The sequence below is a fragment of the Juglans microcarpa x Juglans regia genome, chromosome 3S (genome assembly GCF_004785595.1).
Source record: "Juglans microcarpa x Juglans regia isolate MS1-56 chromosome 3S, Jm3101_v1.0, whole genome shotgun sequence".
NCBI classification, from domain to species: Eukaryota; Viridiplantae; Streptophyta; class Magnoliopsida; order Fagales; family Juglandaceae; genus Juglans; species Juglans microcarpa x Juglans regia.
Window position 1 is genome coordinate 18,795,371 of NC_054599.1, and position 22,067 is coordinate 18,817,437.

Sequence of the window (22,067 nt, forward strand, 5' to 3'; positions counted from 1 at the left end):
AAGGAGTAGAACTCGTCTATGATAATCTCACGCTCGATCGACTACAATAGTTCAAGCCTCAAGACTTGTAGGCTCCAAGCTATATTTAACACACTGACGTTATATACACGTAGTTAATATATATAAGAAAAATGCTTGGGTGACCGATGTATGTATAATTGGCTATTTTTTTCAACAATTTTTTAATTAAAAAAAAAAACAGTCAAATACATTTATCGGTCACCCTCTTCGGTCAACATATATAGCAGCACCCTTAATATAATATGTCAGATGTATTTTACAATAAAAAGAATTAATTATTTACAACCGAATCATATTATATTGCCTTATAAATTTAGTTTATGTAAAATTTATATATAATAGTCCAAGTATTTCTCTATATTTAATAAAGAGGCCGTTTCCTTGGAAATAACGTCGCTGTTAGGAGCTCCTTGGTAGAAACCAATTGAGTACTCCATCTTGTCTCCACAAACCTAACGATGCTCCAATTGTTATATTATATAACAATTGCTTCTTGTTTACGGATTGAACGCAGAAAAATCCGACCCGGATGAACAGCCTTAGTTATATATATTTATAACTCGTTGTCAAACAAGTACTGTCAAATATGATTCACTTCAATTGGACAAAGATTACTATATATATATATATATATATGCATATATATTCAAGTCCTTCACAATTTGAAAAAATGACATATTATACATGTTGTCGGATAATTGCACAAACGACGGATTTGGGTGTGTCTGATCTCCTCTAAGAAAACAAAAATCTGAAAACAAAACCAAACCTTAGTTATGATCTCATGCATCTGTTGTAACGTCTTGTCAAACGTCAGAATATTCCAAAAATATAATACAGGCTGATGATCATCTTAATTTGATTCATGATCTTGTTCATAATTAATCTACAAAAAAAGTACTAATTGGATTAATTTACAAACTGATAATTGGAGAGTACGTACGTTCCTGAAATTAGTTCCATGAGTCGTTGAAAACATTAATGTTCCTGACCTTTGAATCGTTGAAAACATTAGTACCATGAATCGTTGAATTACAAACTGATGATTTTTTACCCAGTGTTAATAGCTAGTATCATGAATCGTTGAAAACATGATTAATGTTCCTGACCTTTAAAATCTCATGTCTTTCAAAATCTTTTAAATTTATGAATCGTTGAGAATTAAAAACTGAATAGTACTGATCATTTGTGAATATAAAAACCGAAAGATTTTTTGTATTGATGAATATTGTCATAAATGAAAGAATATTGAGAAGTGTTTCTTATAACGTCCTTTAAAATTCTATATACTTTAAAATCATTTAAATTCAAAATCAGTTATTTTACAAAGTAGAAACTAATTAAGAGTTAATTTTTGGGGATAAAAATAGAAAGGTTTTCTATATTAAAGGTTCATTCAAATAACAAATTGATGAGAATTAAAAATGCTTATAATAATGATATACACCCAATACATTGCACAACACATTGCATAACAATGTTATAAAATGAGGGTATTTTTGTAAAATGATATTACTTTTATAAGATGTTTTACAAAAATACCCCTCATTTAAAACATAGTTGTGTAAAGTGTTGTGAAAAATATTACATGTAAATCATTTTCCATTAGGAATTAATAATGATATACATTGACAAAAGACATTGCTTTGATTATACCGACGTTTAATGACATTGACATTTAGCCATATGCATTTACCCTTACACGATATATATATATATATATATATATATAAAATATATAGAGGGATATTAATTTTGGATATATCTTTATCACAAAGTTCAAACTGAATGCAGACACTTCAAGCTAGCTAGCTTGTAACAAATATGAAAGCGTAATCATCGAGAGCCTTTTTGTCTTAATTTCTCACTTGAAGCGCGCTGTCTCGTACGATCAACAAAAACGAACTTAGAGCAAGACAACTTCTGGGACACATAAATAGAGCTGCTTGGTTTCGATTCTCAACATCAAGCATTAATTAATAAAAAAAAACACTTTGTCCGGCGTTGTCTGTGATCTATTACCTCAACAAGAAATCATAAATGGAGATGATAAATGTGAAATTATCTGATTTGAGCCGGCCAGGATTCCATGATCACTTGTGCATGAATATGGAAGGGCGCCGTGATGATGCTTTGGCTACTAGTAATAAGTGTGTGAAGAGAAGGCGAAGAAATTCATCTGCTCCTGCACTAAGCTGCAGTAATATTCTAGGGGACCAACAACAAAAGCAACCACAAGCCGTGGCTGACAAATCCATCACCACTACTACTACTATTACCAGTACGGGTGTGAAGAGAAGTTCAAGATTTCGTGGAGTCAGCAGGTTAATTAAATATTAATTTTTCATTCTTGATTTAATCATTCTTAGTCACAATGTCGTACATGATTTTAAGATACAAATGTCATGTGTGCTCGTCTCCGCATGCGCGCCTGTGATATCATCCTTGTATGTGGGTGCAACTCATCAGGCATAGATGGACTGGACGTTTTGAAGCTCATTTATGGGATAAGGGATCATGGAATCCAACCCAGAGGAAGAAGGGAAAGCAAGGTACGTACGTACATCTCTACATGCACCACTTAATATTGCTGTTCACTTTTATATATTTATATGTGGATATGTTCTAGCTAGTCTTGATTGCTTATAACGTGCGGCTTCTTTGCTGATCTGATGTTTTGTACATTGGAATTGCCGGCCGGCATAGAGCAGTGTACCTAGGTGAGTACTTCAATTGCTAATTCAAACAGTTTTTGCCCGTTAGAGAGACTCGATTTAGAGGGAACTGACCTTTACGGCATTGCTAATTCATGATCAGGAGCTTATGATGAAGAAGAATCTGCTGCAAGAGCCTATGATTTGGCTGCCCTAAAGTATTGGGGAACATCAACTTTTAAAAATTTTCTGGTAACAATATCAACATGAATTTCGAAAACCTTCTTTCTCTTTATTTTTTTTTTTTTTTTAAAAAAGAACACTTAGGGTAGTCTGGTATTATATTCTTGTAGGTATCTGATTATGAGAGAGAAATTGAGATAATGAGAACTGTAACAAAAGAAGAGTACTTGGCCTCGTTAAGAAGGTACGTACACTAGTGTTTCCTACCTTGAGAATTTCATGTCTCGCTCGATAAGGTTATTAATTTCCAATAAGATCACGAGAGTAATTGGCTTTTATACGTTCGTTTATAGGAGAAGCAGCGGGTTTTCAAGAGGTGTATCCAAGTATAGAGGAGTTGCTAGGTAAACTAACGTACAATATGTATGAATAAAATTATATATTGCTAACAGTACTGAACCAATTCATGAACCTTTTGACGAATTGCAGGCACCATCAAAATGGGAGATGGGAAGCAAGGATAGGGAGGGTTTTTGGAAACAAGTATCTCTACTTGGGCACTTACAGTGAGTAAAACTAAAACCCCTCTGAATCTCTTCTTTTTTCCTGAGCTTAACTTAGAAGGAATTTTTTGCCAAAATATAAGACAGAGTAGTCATGTAGTCAGTCTAATAACCACTTACTTGTCTTGGGCAACTCATTACTAAACTGAAACTGAAGTGCAAGAGCTTTAGAATTTTTCATTTGATGGTTTATGTAGGTACCCAAGAGGAGGCTGCTCATGCTTATGATATTGCAGCAATTGAATACAGAGGCATTAATGCAGTAACGAACTTCGACCTGAGCACATACATCAGATGGCTAAGACCAAGTTCCAATTCTCTTGCTTCCCAAGAACCAAAACCAAGCATAGAGATTCAGCATAATATGTCTGCTAACGCTGTTCCGAGCATGGGTATGACCGAGCAGTCGATCTTTCACTTCAACACCTCGACGGTAGATGCATTGGAGATGAACACGCTTCTTCAAAAAGAGGAAGTTTTCCAGAGTGAAGATCCCATTAGTCCTAGCAGCTATTCATCATCCCCAACTGCACTTGACCTTCTCCTAAGATCTTCACTATTTAAAGAGCTCATGGAAAGGAATCTGAATGCCACAGACAAAGAAACTGAAGAAAATGACACGAATTTTCCTCGGTATGCAGGCCAGGCATTGACAATGGGGCTGGGGAGAATTTTTGGCTATGAAAGTGGCGAACACAAGTGAAAATGGGGTTGCCACGTGTCGCTTGTATCCTATTATGGCCCCTCCTAAATCCAACAGGCACAGATCCCAACACAAGACAAGTGAAAAAAATAATAAACAGGTCGAATCTCATGTATATGGGTTGACATTGAGTTGGCCTTCTAGCAGCGCCCGAGGTATTTAGAAACGATGGGCATTTTACTGGGATCAATGAATATACCAACAAGCTTCACAGCACGAATTAGATTGTATAAAATTATCGCCGTAATGAAAGATAAGAATATATATATATTATTGAAAGATAAGAATATATTTATACATACATATATATATGGAAATTAAACAAGAAATCTCCAGTAACAGTGATGCTCTAACAAGTCAAACCAAATTAACTGTAGAATAAGCACATCGACGAAGAACCACAATATGGCGAGTTACCATCTCGTCTACAAATTTGTATTCAACACTTGGTAGTGAGCGCCCTGCAAAGTTATAAGCACAATTGAATACAAAGGGACAGAAAAAATGTCAAGATTCCCGAAGTTAAGGGGAAAAAAAAAAAAGTACAGAATCGGAACCATATGATGTTCATGCATGCAGATTTTATGGCATGAGATTGACGAAAAGGGAACAGATCACATGTCTAACATTCCACGAGGAAAAATGAAACAAAGAACCAGAGACCATATGGAGTACTTGCATGCAAATTTTATGGCATGAGATGCCTCCGGAAAACAAACATAAATTCTAATACAAACAGGATAACTAAATATTATCTACCCATCTTATCCACCAAAATTCCATTGCCTTTCAGATTCCCAAGTCCTAACTAACAGTGGAATACTATACTAGAAAGCCTACCATTCAATAAGGAGTTGGTATTGGAAGCGGGAATTATAACCAAGTAACCCTCTGTCATTCATTGAAGTGGAGAACGAGTTTGTACACAATCCAGGAAGGCTTGAACCATAAAGTTATCGTAACATTTGTTCTCAAAGATGAAATGAGTTGAGAGGAGTTGTGAAAACAAACAAGGCCTAAACATAAATCTATTAGGAACGGCAACCACCTACCTCAAGAAACAGAGACATGCACAAAGGTTTGTGCTTGGGGACATATGATGCACTAAAAGGGGAACCTCAAAAAATAAATGTGGCCAACATGAATGTTGCTAAAGAATTATAAAGGTTTCAGACAAGGCATGATTAAATCATAGTCCTAATCTTAATTCTTAAAAACATTATGACAGTACTTGTAAAAAATTCTGAAGAGTCAAATTATTTATTAACTCATTCACCATATTATAATTTTCGTTTAGCTTTTTATTTTTCCCTCAGGAACGATTGGAAAAAGCAACACCAATTGAGGCATAAACTTTGATCACATACCGAATACATGCTACACCAATCGACATTGAAAGATAAGTCCAATTGGATACTGGCTATACAGTGATGATGATTCCTAAAACCCACTCATACAGGTAAATATACTAAAAATGGGTTCTAACATTTTCAGATGTACAACTGCATAGGGCACAATCATGCATATCCGAAAGCACACACTCTTCCAGAAATATACAAAGATGAAAAGCTAAATTAAAACCTCAGCAGGGTTCTTGGCTTTTCTTCCAACCTATCAACACCATCTTGCACAATAGCATCCGAAGTTGACCTATTGATACCTCCAGGCAAACTGTCTGCAATCTCCTTAAGACCCTGTGAACACAGTTAAATGGCATAAAGTTCAAAAATCAAGGGTGCATCTAACCAAATGATACAAAATCAATTACTTAAAAGGGTATGAATTTCTGTGATGATATCTAAAGACGATATAAAGCCTTGAAAAAATTACAGGACTTATTACACCTGAAAATATAATATGATGCCAAAGCAGACATATAAGAACGAAACAAATTCCTTCATGTGGTTATCAAGCCCACTACCACAGCAACTAAAATGCTAGGGGCGTCAACTACAAATGATTGGAATAAATATTCCACACTGAAAAATATTAACTTTAAACGACATACTGCCTCGTTAAAATGTAGGAACGGGATAAATTTTTGGCAAAAAGGAAGAACATGTCACCATATGAGAACTGTCTCAACTTAAGAAAGTTACAAATCAGCAGATAATACTTTTATTCGTCATTGGAAGATTAGAAAAACATGCTAATCAGCAGGATTCTTAGCAAGCGATATGAAAACTGAATCTCTATTACAAGCATGACATGTTTCTATTTTGCTAATTAAGCAACCAGAAGAAAAAGGGTACATAGGAATGAACCTGAAGACTTGGAGTTTCTGCATATGTGAGTAAACTACGAGACTTTCCAGTAATTTTAAGTTGCTCCTGCAAGATGTTGAACATTAATTAAATTAGTGATCATGTAACTAATAGAACCCCTAGAGATGAGACCATAATTATGTCATCAGGAAAATGTTAAAGACAGCATTATATGCTATATATCACATTCAACATTAGTGAATTTTCCAGGAAAATACCAGAAAGATTAATCCAAAACACCAACCAGGCAAGCATAGAAATTGTTCTTTGAAATGATGGGGAGATAGCATTGGATTTCATTACTGCCACTTTAAAGAGTGCGATGAATGAACATGAGTAGCAGGACCATAATTAACTCTGGATACAATGTGACTTAGTACAACTGGGATGGATACATTTCAAATGACCACCCATTTGGGGAGCATAAAACAAATGATATGAACTTAAAAGTTAGCCATAAGCCATATTTAAACTTATTGGTTCTAACCTTAAGAACTTCAGGCATCACTCCTTTCTTTCCATCAACGAAGTTGCACAGGTACATAACACCAAGATTTGCAATATTCTGTCACCATGGAATAATGTCAGCATCTCCTTGAGGAGATATGCAAATGCAACTGTAAGATTAATAGCCAATGCCAATACAAGTTATATATCAGTGGTGACTTAAATGTGAGGATATGTTAAAAAGAGTCACAATTATAAGCATCTCAAGCAAACATGAGAGTACACCTTCGACTGAAACTGTAAGCTAAGACATCACTCAACCATATTTATGTAACATAAATGTTCACTTATTATCATTTTTTTTGTAGTGTATGGTGAAACACATCTAGCCCATCTGTGGAACACGATAATTTACAAGAACTCAAATTACCCAAAATACATCAATGTTGCAACTCCTATTTTTCTAAAAAAGGAAAATTTATAATAAAAAACTAATTGCTGCAACTGGATTACCAGGTTTCTTCCCCATGAATCCTATAACATCAATTAACAAAACATCAATTCCAACTTTATACAACAACAACATTAACAAAATTTGCAAACAAAAAAGTCAGTCAAGTGGATTGCCATCATAGACTGATGTCTCCCAACAATCCATATGCATCTCACTTTTCGATAAGAAAAATATGCGTCTAACTTTTCAAAAGACAGATTGTGATTCCTTATTATCCCTTTTCCCCTTTACCAGTCAAGACTTTTTCCAGTATAGGATAAGAATTGCAAACAGAAAATGAGGTGTATCAGGTGGTGAGTGGAATGTGTAAAGATAAAGCTCCAGGTCCGGATGGCTTCTCTATAGCTTTTTTTCAAGTGTTGGGATATAATGAAAGTAGAAGTTATGCGGGTATTCCAAGATTTTCATTCTTGTCAGAAGTTTGAGAAGTTCCTAAATACTACATTTGTTGCACTCATCCCTAAGATAGCCGGTGCCCATGAGTTGAAGGATTTATGTCCTATTAGTTTGATAGGTGGGATCTATAAAATTATTTCGAAGGTGTTAGCTAATCGTATGAGTACTGTGATGGATAAAATCATTTCTAAACCTCAAAATGCTTTTGTTAAGGGACGTCAAATTTTGGACTCGTTCTAATTGCTAATGAGTATTTGGACAGCCGAATGAGGATAGGTATCCTGGGGGTTCTTTGCAAGCTTGACATGGAAAAAACATATGACCACGTGTGCTGGGATTTTCTTTTTTATATGCTAAGAAGATGTGGCTTTGGGGATAGGTGGTGCGGATGGGTTAGACATTGTATTTATTCTCTATATTAGTTAATGGCAACTCTTGTGGTTTTTTTCAGAGTTCGAGGGGTTTGAGACAAGGGGATCTATTATCCCCTTTCCTTTTTGTTTTAGTGATAGAGGCATTGAGTCGTATGGTGGAGGCTGTTGTAGAGAGGGTTTTTTGTCAGGTCTTTCGGTGGGAAATAATAACAATGGTACTATTTCAATCTCCCATTTATTATATGCGGATGATACTTTCATTTTTTGTGATGCTGACAGTGGACAGATTCAATGTTTAAGGGTTGTATTATTGTGCTTTGAAGCTATCTCGGGCCTCAAGGTGAATTTAGGCAAGTCGGAATTGGTACCGATGGGAGATGTGAGGAATATTAACCATTCAACGGATTTGATGGGTTGCAAAGTTGCTTCTCTTCCATTGAAATATCTTGGGCTTCCGTTGGGGGCGTCGTTCGAAGTAAAGAATATATGGGATGGTGTTGTAGAAAAGGTTGAGAAAAGATTGTCAGGTTGGAAGCGTCTATATTTATCTAAAGGGGGAAGACTAACCCTTATTAAAAGCACCATTTCCAATCTTCCCACTTATTATCTTTCCTTATTCTTATTACCCGTTGGTGTGGCTAACGGGATTGAGAAGTTGTTTAGAGCATTTTTGTGGGGTGGCATGGGAGAGGAGAAAAAATTCCATCTTGTGAGTTGGCATAGGGTGTGCTGTCCGATTGTGAATGGAGGTTTGGGGTGCGAAACTTGAGTAATTTTAATAAGGCACTATTAGGGAAGTGGCTGTGGAGGTATCAAATGGAAGGGGACTCATTGTGGAGAGAGGTTATTGATCAAAAGTATGGATGCGATTGGGGGGATGGTGCTCTAAGGAGGGTAGGGGATCTTATGGTGTGTGCTTATGGAAATATATTAGAAAGGGGTGGGACAGTTTTGGAAAACATATTTAAGTTTGAGGGTGAAAGAATTCCTTTTTGGTTCGATGAATGCTGTGGTGAGAGAGCTCTTCATTCTATTTTCCCGGTTGTTTTTAGCTTGATTGGAAATCAGCAAGCTGCTGTTTCAGAGGTGTTGAGTCATGCTAATGGGACTGTGCATTGGAATGTTACTTTCACTAGAAACGTACAGGATTGGGAACTTAATGACATTGCAGACTTTTTCAGTTTCTTGTATTCTCTGAACATAGGAGGAAATGAGAAGGATCGAATGCTGTGGAAACACACGGGGAGCAAAAAATTTCCAGTTAATCTTATTATAAGGTGTTGTCTGGTCAGCAGCAATTCTCTTTTCCGTGGAAAAGTATTTGGAGGGCATTTGTGCTGTCTAAAGTTGCCTTTTTCACTTGGGAAGATTATTTTGACGGTTGACAATTTGAGAAAACGTGGCAAGGTTATTATGGAGTGGTGTTTCATGTGTAAGAAAAATGATGAATCAATTGATCATTTACTCTTTACATTGTGAGGTGGCTAGGGAGTTATGGGTTGGGGTTCTTAGTAGAGCCGGGTTGAGTTGGGTTATGCCAATGAGAGAGGTGGATCTACTAGCATGTTGGAACAGGCAGAGCACAGAAGCTCTCAGTTGGCAGCGGCGTGAAGGATGAGTCCTTGGTGTCTTCAACAACAAGAAGCGAACTGTTGAGGATATCTGGAAATTGTTTGTTTCTTCTTTGCTACAGTGGAGGAATGAGAGGTCCTTCAACGACAAGGAGCGAACTGTTGAGGATATCTGGAAATTGTTTGTCTTCTTTGCTGCAGTGGTTTTCAGCTGTTGTTCTTAAGGGAGGAAATGCTCATTTGTTTTTGTTTTCTTTTCAGGTTTCTAGAATGTAATTTGGTGCTTCTTTTGTATACTTCTTGTGTACATGAGTTTCACCTAGTTTCATTAAATAAAGTTTCTTACTTATCAAAAAAAAAAAAAATTGCAAACAGAAAATTTCAAGACAATGTTATAGCTAATAACAGAAATTCTTTATTAATACATTAAAATATGACTTCTCATATAAAAAAACAATATAACTGAAAGGCTAACCTGCTTATCCTCCAATGTACATATCTTGCCATCCTAAAACAAAAAACAAAAAAATAAATAAGTATGCCAATAAATTAGAATCAGTTCAAAAATATGAAAGCGACTAAAGGAGGCCCCATATGATATTGTTACAGTGTACTTCGGCCACAAATTCTGCATTGTAAAAAAAATCTTCAATTGCTTGTCAAAATCAATACTGTTGTAGTGTCTCCCCTCCTCAATGCATGAGAAAGGAAAGTTAGAGAAAATATTCTCCTTTTTGGTGAAAGAAGAATTCTTTTAGTGGGAAATTCTGGTCCTTCAGAGGAGAGAGAGCTTTGGGGTTTTTTGTGGGGGCGGGGGAATTCAACGTCACATTACAAAATATTATCACTGCAAACTCAACCACAAAACTGACACCGGAAAAATAATAAAATTAGGAAAAATTAAAGGAACTCACCAAACCTTCCACCAATCGCTGTAAATCATTCAAGTCATATCCAATGTCAGACAGAGATTTTTGAACTTCAGAAACCTGTTACAAAAGTTTTAAACATATTAAAATGATAATGAAAATAAAACCATTGAATCTTTCTACTTAATATTGGGATTTTTCTTTTCTTTTTTTATAAGTTCTACATAATATTGGGAATTAGCTAATATATTTGTCCAAACCAACATAGAAATGCAAGAGAAGTAGGCAAAACTTTTTTTTTTATAAGTAGGCAAAACTAATCTACATTAGTCGAGAATGCATCATTAGAAACAGCTCTAGAAGGCCAATAGTACTGAGAAATATATTACTTTAACTATATTCTTTGCTATAGAAATGAAGAATAACAAACACAAATAAACCTCGGCACATACATCATTCTTAATCAACTTTGACATCTCATTCTGCTTTTCCATTTTATCATCCAAGTTCCCTATCCGCTGTGTCAAATGCCTCTTTGTTGCCTGTCCAACAGACGAAAGATCCATCACATCAATATTGTAAACTTAACAAACAATAACTCAATTTATTTTTCAATGTGCATTACGAGCAAGGATGCCCTTGAGCCTTGGCTGCCAAGACTGGACGTAAAAGGGCAACTCTATTATCAGAACTTCAAGTCTTTTGAGATGACCCAAAGTTCACATGAATAGAAAGAGATATGAACATAGGCACAAAGGCACCCTTGTATCAACTTTACACTTACATCAGATGATGAAAACTACTCAGAAACAACTCCCCCTGCCCCCAATTAAAAAAACAAACCTTAGCAGTGAATGAACAAAGTCCTCCCACAATATAAATGGTAAGAACACTGTTTTCTGATAGGTAATCGAGAAGTTTTATTCATAAAAGTAGGCAAATCCCAAGTACACAGGGAGTATACATAAGAAGACTGTTGAAGCATAACAAAGGCAGACATGTTCAAAACTATTCAAACTATTGGTCAAAGGTATGGGCAAGCTGCTTGCTGTAACAAGCATCCAACATGGCGTTAATTGAATGGTAAAAGTATTTTAGAGATTAACAGAGATCAAAAGCTTACTTTCAAAGACATGGAAACAACACAAACCGAGAAAGTTTTCATTAAGAAAAAGATAAACACCTCAGACCTATCAATTCAATTGCAAATAAAATATGCAGAATGATGCATAATCAATGTTAATTTCTTTTTTTTTTATAAGTAATAATCAATGTTAATTTCTCAAATTATTTGTACATTATCATGTCCTCTTCAAAAGAAACAAATTATATTGGAAACATTGGAATAATCTAAATAAAACTTACAGCAAGAGCCTCTGACACATTCTCCAGATGCTTTGTCAAGTTTGAAACAGCACTAGCCATGTTACGTTTTGTCACATACATAAGATCTGAGAATTTAAGTCCCTACTCATAAAGGAAACAGGTTAAAGGAACAATTAGTATACCAAAAGCACATATTCTAGACCCAGAAATCCCCCCGCCCCAAAAAAAACAAAGAAAAAAGAATTGAATTAATTTGACAAAATTGGAGAGTCAAAAAATTAAAGAAATAATGAGCACATCTAGATACCTTCCACCACATGTAGCCATAACCCAACGCCCCCAAGGTAGCAGCTGGAACTACAAGAGATGTTAAACCTGAAACACAAAAAGGGGAGGTACAATTGAACAACAAGGACCAACCAGAATATACTTGATAGCAATTGGAAAACATATAATTCAAGAAATGTCATATGAAAGCGTTGGTCGAGATTGGATAGGTTTCTTATTTCTCCTTCTTGGGAAGCCCACTTTCCAGAGCTGTCAGAAGAGGCTGGCCTGGGTTTGCTCAAATCACTTTCCCATTTTGTTAGATTGTTGAGGCATTCATAGGAGTCGCCAATATTTCAAGTTTGAAAATATGTGGTTAGCAGTGGACGGCTTTGCTGAGAAAGTTCATTCCTAGTGGTCTTCTTATCAATTCACGAGTACCCCTAACTTCATCCTTGCAGGTAAGCTTAAGGCTTTAAAGCAAGATCTAAGAAGGTGGAACTTGGAAGTTTTTGGCAGTATTGACAACCAGAAGACTACTTTATTGGAGGAGTTACAGGAATTGGAGGGATAGGAGTTGATGGGAAACACCTAAAAAGAGGTATTGTTGAGGAAGAGTGTGGTGGTGATTGAACTGGAGAGGGTATTGTTGATGAAGGAAACCTCGTGGCGACAAAAATCCAAGGCTCTTTGGCTAAAATAAGGGGATAAATGTACGAAATTCTTCCATAGAGTGGCCAATTCACCTAGGTGCAACAACACTATTGAGACACTCAAGACAGGTAATCAAGTTCTCTCTTCCCCCCTGAATTAGAGAACCATATTGTGAATTACTATGAGAACCTGCTCACGGAGCCGACCAGTTGGAGGCCAAAGCTCAATGATTTGCCTTTTGAGTCTATTGATATGCAGAGTGCGAGCTGGTTGGAAAGACCTTTTGAAGAAGATGAGGTGCATAAGGTCATTAGCAGTATGGTTAAAGACAAAGCGCCTGGGCTGGATGGGTTTTCGATGGGGCTTTTCCAACATTGCAAGGAAATTGTGAAATATGATGTTATGCAGGTCTTTCTTGAATTCCAAGCCTTCTAAAAGTTTGAGAAGTGCCTCAATGCGACGTTCATAGCCCTCAATACTGAAGAAACATGGGGTGATGGAAGTTGAGGATTTCTGCCCCATAAGCCTGGTGAGTGGGGTTTACAGAATTATTTCGAAAGTTCTTGCTAATCGGTTAAGCTTGGTAATGGAGCAAATTATTTCAAAACCTCAAAATGCCTTTGTTCAGGGGAGGCAGATACTTGATTCAGTTCTTATTGCCAATGAGTGTTTGGATCATAAGTTGAAGGAGGGCATACCAGGCATTCTATGCAAGCTTGATATGGAGAAAGCATATGATCATGCAAATTGGGATTTTCTCCTTTACTTACTTGGGAGGTGTGGCTTTGGTGATAGGTGGATTTCATAGATTCGACATAGCATTACTACTCGTTTCTCAGTGTTAGTTAATGGTACCCCTGCAGGTTTCTTTAACAGTTCTCGTGGATTACAGCAAGGGGACCCATTGTCTCCATTTCTTTTCGTTATTGTTATGGAGGCACTTGGCCAAATGGTGAAGGCAGCGGTTGAGGGTGGTTTTTTAGCTGGATCTTCGGTGGGTAATGGTACTAATGGCTCTATCATGATCTCATATCTTTTATTTGCAAATGATACACTTCTCTTTTGTGAAGTGGAGTAGGGCCAAATTCAAGCTGTACGAGCACTTTTGTTGTGCTTCGAAGCCGTGACAAGGCTTAAGGTAAACCTGGGTAAATCTGAGATGGTAGCGGTGGGTGTGGTGCCTCGAATCAGTTGCCTAGCAGATCTGTTGGGGTGTAAAGTGTCTTCTCTACCTATGAAATATTTGGGCCTCCCTTTGGGGGCCGACTTTCAAAGCTAGAGCTATTGGGAAGGGGTTATTGTAGCCTAGCAGATCTGTTGGGGTGTAAAGTGTCTTCTCTGCCTATGAAATATTTAGGCCTCCCTTTGGGGGCCGACTTTCAAAGCTAGAGCTATCTGAGAAGGGGTTATTGAGAAAGTGGAGAAACGGTTGGCTGGGTGGAAAAGGCTGTATCTATCGAAGGGGGGGCGACTCACACTGATCACAAGCACTTTATCTAACCTCCCGATCTAATTCTTCTCTCTATTTCCATTGCCTGCGAGGGTGGCGAATCGGATCAAGAAGTTATTTCGAGCTTTCCTGTGAGGTGGTCTAGGGGAGGAAAACAAATTCCATCTTGTTAATTGAAATAAAGTTTGCTCCCCAGTCTCGAGTAGAAGATTGGGTGTGCGCAATTTGAGGACTTTCAATAAAGCGTTATTGGGGAAATGGCTATGGAGGTATCACTTGGAGCCCCAGTCATTGTGGAAGGAAGTTGTTGACTCTAGACATGGAGGTACTTGGGGGTAGTTGGTGCACTAATCTAGTGAAGGGGGATATGGTATGGGTTTGTGGAGATATGTTAGGGGGGTTGGCAATGTTTCGAAAACAATATCCTATTTGTGGTTGGATAGGGTACTAGAATCAGGTTTTGGCAGGATGTTTGGTGTGGAGAGCGCTCTTTGGAGAGGGTCTTCCCAGCTCTCTATAGTATTGCGGCTAATAAGGAGCCTTCGGTGGCAGATTTGCTTGTGTTAGCCCATGGCACTCATCGGTGGAATATTCTATTCACTTGGGATAAACATGACTGGGAATTGTCTACCGTTTCAGAATTTTTCAGCTTGATATACTCCTCAGGAAGATTAACGACACATGGTGATAGGATATAATGGAGGTCCAGTGGCAGCAAGAAGTTCACAGTCAAGACATATTATAAAATATTGACATCACAAGGTAATGTATCTTTCCCGTGGAAAAGCATTTGGAGGTCTCGCGTAGCTTCCAAAGTGGCTTTCTTTGTATGGAATGCTACCCTTGGGAATATTCTAACCACGGATAACTTAAGGAAGAGGGGCCTCATTGTGATGGATTGGTGTTATTTGCGCAAAAAACATGGAGAATCAGTAGACCATCTATTATTGCATTGTGAGGTGACAAGAGAGCTGTGTAATGGGATATTTAGTAGAGTGGATGTTGCTTGGGTTATGCCGTCAAAGGTGGCTGACCTGCTCGCTTGCTGGAAGGGTCTCCAAGGTTGTTCCCAGGTGGCAACAGCATGAAAGATGATCCCGTTGTGCATTATGTGGTGTATTTGGATGGAAAGGAATGCACGGTGCTTTGAAGATAGGGAGCAAACAATGGCTGAGGTTCAGAATTTTTTTGTACATGCTTTACTCCTATGGTTTTCAGCCATTGTCCTTAATGGAAATAGTGTGCATGATTTCTTATCTCTAATTTAGCGCTTTATAATGTATTTAGGCGTTTTCTTTTGTATACTCTTTTTGTACATGGGCTATGCCTATTTTCTTTCATATCAATGAAACTTACTTCTTACTTATAAAAAAAATGTCATTTTTGGCAACTGATATCAAAAAGAAAAGGCATAATGCATTGAGAATCACGTTTATATGAAAAATAACATTTTCATAAAAATTAAAAGGTGAATAAGCATAGACTATTATGAGAAATTGTTTCTGTAGATGATAGAGGATACCAATTTGACCACTATTCCCATTCAGAACAGTAATTTGCCGTGATGAGGCTATTTGTCGAACTTCCATAGCCAGTCGACGGACCTACAAAATAGTCAAGTAGCAGTTCATTACACCCTATATCTCAGCTCCCAGGCCTCCCTAAGCAAGTTAAGAGAAAAAAAAATGCCTCACTGTTTCATTATATTTTCATGTTCACATTACCTGGGTTGCGATGGCATCGGAATATTCAGAATCGCCGTCTGAATGATCCCCAGATTTTTCCATTCCCTTCAGCAATGACTGTCAATCCAATAGGGTAATCCAAGTAAGGGAAAGAAAATAAAAACTTTCAAATATCATATGCAACACGAAGCTTATTAGAACTGAAAATTTTTCACTTTTTTCCTGGTCAGGCATTGACGGCTAATTCTTTAGCTTTCATTAGTTTCATAAAAGCAATAATATATATATATATGATCACAAATCTCTGATCAGTTTTACAACTCAAATTAAAAAGAAAAAATGAGAAAATTAACAACCAACCCTCAAAAAATAAAAATCTATAAATACCAAATTGATAAGAAATTACCAAAAAATATTTTTACGAAAAAGTGTGCAAGTACGTAAACGGAGCCAGATTTGACCAAACAGTAAAACTAGCAGAGTTCAAATAAAAGAGCACCTGAAGTTCGCCAAGCAAGTCCGATAATTTACCGTTCTTAAGCATGATCGTGCCAGTGTATCCTGCACAAAGAAGAACACTCTCAGATCGATATAGCTCACAACTGATGTTGAAAGTATTTATATAAGATCGGATTCGAAAAAGAACAAAGTACCTGCTCCGACTAAGATCACGATCCGAGATAATCCCATGCCCGCTTGCATAGCCATGGCTGAGTTTGGTGAGTCCGAAACCCTACGAGATGGAGGGGTGGAGATTGGGGAAAGGCAAGAGTGTGAGACGGGGGTTTCCGGGAGATCCTGTAGCTGTGTTAGGTTCGACGACCAGTTTTATCAGCAAGCTTTTAAACGACATCGTTTTTTGGAAGCTGACATCACGATTTTGATACGAAATTACGAGGTAATATTATCGGATTAAATACGATAATGATAAAATCAGATTGCGGTTGATTCATATATGATCGGACTTGATAAGATCAAAGGCTAAAATGTAATATATATCTACAAACTAATGTAATACAAAATTAACAAATTAAGATTGAGGATTCAACCCACTTATTTAAAAATTTCGGGCTATTTTTAACTCATAAACAATCCAAATCTAATTGGACAGAACTTGAATATGACACGACAGCATGAATCAGTTGCTTTGAATGATGTATTATACTATTATGAACATATCAAGACGAGAAAAAGAAAGAACGAACTCTACTGATTTTGCATAATTGAATTTCTACGTATGACTAATGCATACTTCATGTATTATTCCATATCACTTTTATGTTATATTATATCAATAAATGTATATAAATAAAATATAATTATATTTAGAAATTGGTATGGATAATTTCTTCTATACCAACAAAGTTAAATTTTAGCTAAAGAATAGCTGAAGTGTAAACTAAAGTGTAATAATGGGCTCAACAAATAAACAGTAATTTTAACTTCAGATTATATCACTAGCCAAATTTGTTGAGCTAAAGGAGCTGGCCAAATATTATTTTTAGATTAAAAGATTATATTTCCGTTGCTTGCTTCTCTCCCAAGCCACCGTGATGACTTTTTGAATATGAACTTTCAAGATAATCTCTCTCTCTCTCTATATATATATATATATTAAAATCTTAACTACGATTCTCAGTTTTGCAACATTTGCTAGCTCAACGAATACAATAAAATATACGTCAGAGGTAAAATTCCTATCAATTTTCCAAGTAACAAAAATTTATAAGTAAAATAAATAAAGAATATCCACTATAATTAAAATTAAAATTAAAATAAATAAACAATTCAAAATCAATATTTGAATAGAATAATAAAATATTTGTTGAGTCTATTATTTGATGTTGTTAAAAAGTGACTAGTTAAATTTGCAAAAGTAAATTTCTTAGACAAATTTTGACCAAAGTTTATTGAGCCTACTACTAGTGCTCTTACAATCATTGGCTTAGCCATATATCTATACCATCTAAAATTTATTCAAGATGTAGAAAAATTGGTTTAGTATAAGTCATTTGAGTTATGAGCTACAACAATTGCCCATATATGTTAGTAAACAATAATTTAGTCATTTAAGGCTCCGTTTAGATACAGGTTTCATTTCATCTCATCATTACAATTTTTTCAAATTCTTATATAAAATATAATAAACAATTTAACTTTTTCATATCTAAAAACAATAATAATATTAAAAAATAATATTCTAACAATATTTTATTTAACTTTCATCTAAAATCATCTCATCTCATTATCCAAACGGACCTAAATGTTTGTGTTATTTTCTCTCTCCCTCTGGCTAAATGATAACATTTTCGTTGCATCTCTTCTCACAATTTCTAAGATTTTATATATTTGGTTTCTACGTTGTTAGATATAAGCATGAGATTGGTTTGGTACATATTTTGATGCTTTTGTGTTTGAGAATGAAATTAATTTATATATTTTGATATATAGGTAGTTGGAAATTATGAAAAAAATATTTAACAAAAGAAATAAAAAGATATGCATTTAAAAAGTCGAAAAAAGTAAAAATAAAAAATTATTATTATATAGAGTAAGATGGTTAATATAATATGGATTCAACTTTTGAATTGGCAGTCAAAAGTCAAAAAGTGATTTATTAGCTTAATTTTACCTAAAAGTTTAGCTAAATCAACGCTAATATTACTCGTAAATGAAAAAAAAAAAAAAAAAATCCAAAAAGAATACTGCTCTGAATTGGTTCATGACTTTGAGTGTGCTATTTTATGAGCCGCTTTTTTTTCCGCTATATGATTAAAAAAATTATCATAGTCAAGTAAAATGAAATGGAAAAGCAAATATAGACTTCAAACTTTCCTCGACAGATCAAAATCATTGCACTGCTTACCCAATCCCTTGTATGCTAGTCGAATATCAGATCACTATAGGAAAATCCCTTACTCATTTACCGAATACTCATTTCGGATGGAAATTTTGGAGCCAACTTGTTCACTTGAACAGATGCTCTAAGCAAGATTCTGACAATCGATAATCTGACGAAACGTTAGGTCATTATCTTAAATTGGTGTTGTGTTGTAAGTGCAAGAAAGCTAATAAGTCAATAGATCATCTCTTACTATATTGTGAGACAGCTAGAACATTGTGAATCGAAGTATTCAAACTAGTAGAGTTAAATTGGGTAATGTCTGCCACAATGGTTGAGTTATTGGCCAGCTGGACATTTCTGGAAGGTGCTCCACAAATCAAAATTGTATTGAAGATGGTTCATATTTGTATTATGCGGTGCATATGACAAGAAAATAACGATTGAACATTTGAAGATGAAAAATGCTGAGTACAAGCGTCTCATGTAAGCAGTGCGTATACGCCGGCTGATGTGGAAAAATACAAACGCACCGTTTCAAAAAACTGGAGCATATCGTATTGAGGCTTTCCTCAATTTCCCTCTCCTCAGTTTCCCTCCTCAATTCTCTTATGCTCTCTGTGTTTCCGTTTACGCACCTTCTACGCACGAAGCGCAGCCTCCTTAAAACCATCTAAACTCATGAAACTTTATTGCCTATTAACTCTCAGGCTGTGCTCTACTCAACCTCTCCTCCATTTTTATTTTCACTTCTTTATATCTATAGCTCTTCATGCTTAATTAGCCGTCACAAAGATCACTCATAAAGATGTATTTATTTGTCACTCATAAGATGGAATTGAGGAATCAAATAACTGGGGACTTCATACTATTTTAGAAGAAGAAGAGTCAGAATTTGCAACCAACGTTCAAGGTCTAAAGCCTCTAAAGATTAATGAAAAATTTGAGTTCAAAGATCGAATGGAAGAGATCCAAAAGGTTTACAAGAGCTACTCGGACAAAATCTGAAAACTGGGTTTGGGAGAAATAGTCGAAATGGGTTTTGGAGAAATCTGTTAATCATGAAATCCAGTGTTTTTCTTCATTGCCAGATGAAATCTAATAAATGGGTTTATTTTTCTTGGGGAATAAATGCTTTTCAGAGGAAGGCCGATTTGTGGTTTCTGTAAGAAAACGTTTTTCTTCATTGCCAGATGAAATCTAATAAACGGGTTTGTTTTTCTTGGAGAAGAAATACTTTTCAGAGGAAGGTCGATTTGTGGTTTCTGTAAGAAATAGGCTTGGGTTCTCTTCTAATAAATTATTATATGAAAACTCTACATTCAGTCGCCTCATGTAAGCGCCGAGTAAGCGCGGGCTGACGTGGTAAAAAAAAAACCCAAACACATTGTTTTGTCCCTCTCTCCCTCCCACTCTCAGTTTCCATCTTCCGCATTTCCACTTTCCATTTCTCCTTCCCTCGAAGCCGAAGACCACTCGAAGCAGCGTCTCCCACCCTCGAAGCCACCCTCGAAGCCTTCCTCCCTTCGTCAACCTCCCTTCGTCTTCATTTCTATTCCAAGCTCCAACCCATGTACAGGCAGACCAAATTAAATGCAGGAATATTAGAATTACACCAGATTTTATTGATCTGCATGTTATAACAAAACCATAAAGTACAGAATCAATATTTGCATAAATGAACAAGAGTATAAGCGAATCAATGTGTCCTGCAAACTATGTGAACAAAGCTACTCCACAAACATGATTTCAATGAAGAAAACTCAAAACCCAAAACATATATAGATAATTCACATCATAATAAGTGGAAAAAATAAAATAAAAAAGAGGACTTTGCAAGGTGTGTGTACCTATGGGACAGATCAAACTTCCCCAATTTGTAAGGAGTAAGAAGAGGAAAGGTGAGAGTTTCCGCGGCCATTTGTAATGGCGTATTCTTCTTCGACTCGTGCGCTTCTACGTTGCTTTCCAATTCAGCTTTTGCTTTCAGAGAGAAAAGAAAGGGTATTTAGATGAGCAGAAAAATATCCACAAAACGACCCACAATCCCAGACGAACATGGCAAACCAGATCAATGTGGGTATCAATGAACCAGATCAGACGAGTAGGAAGATGAAGAACTAACACGAATACAAAAGATCCACACGAACACGATCAAACGAAAACCCACATGAAATCTAGTTGAAACCTCTCTGAAAGCTAACGAGCTCTGTTTTAGTGTAAAAGTTTCTTTCTTATTCTTCGATGAAAGGACAACAAATAGCGTGCAAATGAAATTTAGCCTTTTTTTTTTGTTTTAACTGATGTGACATCAGCGACTTTCTCCCTTTGCGCCCAGCGACTGTACCTAGAAGAATTGTTATTATATTTATGGATTTGAAGACGGTGAAAAAGTGCTTAGATCCTCAACTATGGCATGCCTGCGTCGGTGGAATGGTGCAAATGCCCTCAGTCAATGCCCAGGTCTTCTACTTCCCTTAGGGGCACACTGAGCATGCATGTAGAAATGTCGATTTCCGGAGCTACCCGAGGGTTTTGCCATTTATTCCCTACAGAGTTTGTGCTGTGAAATACATGGCTGATCCCGAGACTAATGAGATTTTCACCAAGATGAGACTGGTTCCAGTGAATGCCAATGAGCAGGACTTTGAAGATGATGAGATTGGAGGGATTAATGGATTTGAAGATGAGACTGGTTCCACGGCTGGATTACTCGGCTTATCCCTTTTCAGACGATCTTTCCGTGGCTGGAACTCCTTGGCTAAAGATGAGAAGCACAAATCGCTGAAGAAAATCAGAGGAAGAAGATGAGAAGTGGAGAAGTGAAACGGAAATGGAATCTGAAATTCACATCACTCTGTTTTTTTCTTTTTTTTTTTTAAATTAACAGCAGCTGCCACGTCATCAACCTACTGCATGACGATTGTAGCTAACAATTGTATATAGCAGACTTGTTTGAAGATAAGGAGCAGACACTAGAGCAGTTTCGATCTTTATTTTTTCGTACTTTATTTCTTTAGGTTATTTCTATAGATTTTAATGGCGTTAATTTATATTATTTTCTTGTTTTCACTTCTGTGACCTAAATAGATCGTCTCTTATATATCATCGTATTTGCCTCTGCCTTATTCTTATATATCATCTAATTTTATAAGCAGGATTGTCATTCTTTGCGCATTGAGGAAACCCGAGTGCGGACCTTGTTCCCTCGAGAGGAATGTAATGGCCGCCGCTTAGAAAAACAAAAACAAAAAATCTTAAATTTTTGCCTGAACTCAAGGATG

At 36.3% G+C, this 22,067-nt stretch overlaps 2 protein-coding genes across 3 annotated transcripts; one reads left to right on the forward strand and one right to left on the reverse strand.

Moving 5' to 3' along the window:
* The first annotated feature begins 2,061 nt into the window (after positions 1-2,061).
* LOC121258749 (AP2-like ethylene-responsive transcription factor At1g16060) lies at positions 2,062-4,199 on the forward strand. Its single transcript, XM_041160290.1, has 8 exons — positions 2,062-2,345; positions 2,491-2,573; positions 2,733-2,741; positions 2,839-2,927; positions 3,029-3,102; positions 3,212-3,262; positions 3,348-3,424; positions 3,619-4,199. The coding sequence occupies exons 1-8, from the start codon at positions 2,062-2,064 to the stop codon at positions 4,122-4,124; spliced, it is 1,173 nt and encodes a 390-aa protein (XP_041016224.1). The 3' UTR covers positions 4,125-4,199.
* Positions 4,200-4,371: 172 nt separating this feature from the next.
* On the reverse strand, positions 4,372-16,738 carry LOC121257950. Of its 2 annotated transcripts, none has more exons than XM_041159237.1 (13): positions 16,595-16,738; positions 16,441-16,502; positions 15,981-16,058; positions 15,779-15,860; positions 12,193-12,260; positions 11,925-12,026; positions 11,012-11,101; positions 10,605-10,679; positions 10,166-10,198; positions 6,876-6,953; positions 6,389-6,454; positions 5,736-5,818; positions 4,372-4,585 (listed from the first exon to the last, which is right to left on the reverse strand). In XM_041159237.1, exons 1-13 carry the CDS (start codon positions 16,647-16,649, stop codon positions 4,564-4,566), a joined length of 894 nt encoding a protein of 297 aa, XP_041015171.1. In that variant the 5' UTR covers positions 16,650-16,738; the 3' UTR covers positions 4,372-4,563. The 2 variants fall into 2 exon arrangements, with proteins under 2 accessions (XP_041015171.1, XP_041015170.1); XM_041159236.1 differs by having other exon boundaries at positions 5,706-5,818.
* Between the last annotated feature and the right edge of the window lie 5,329 nt (positions 16,739-22,067).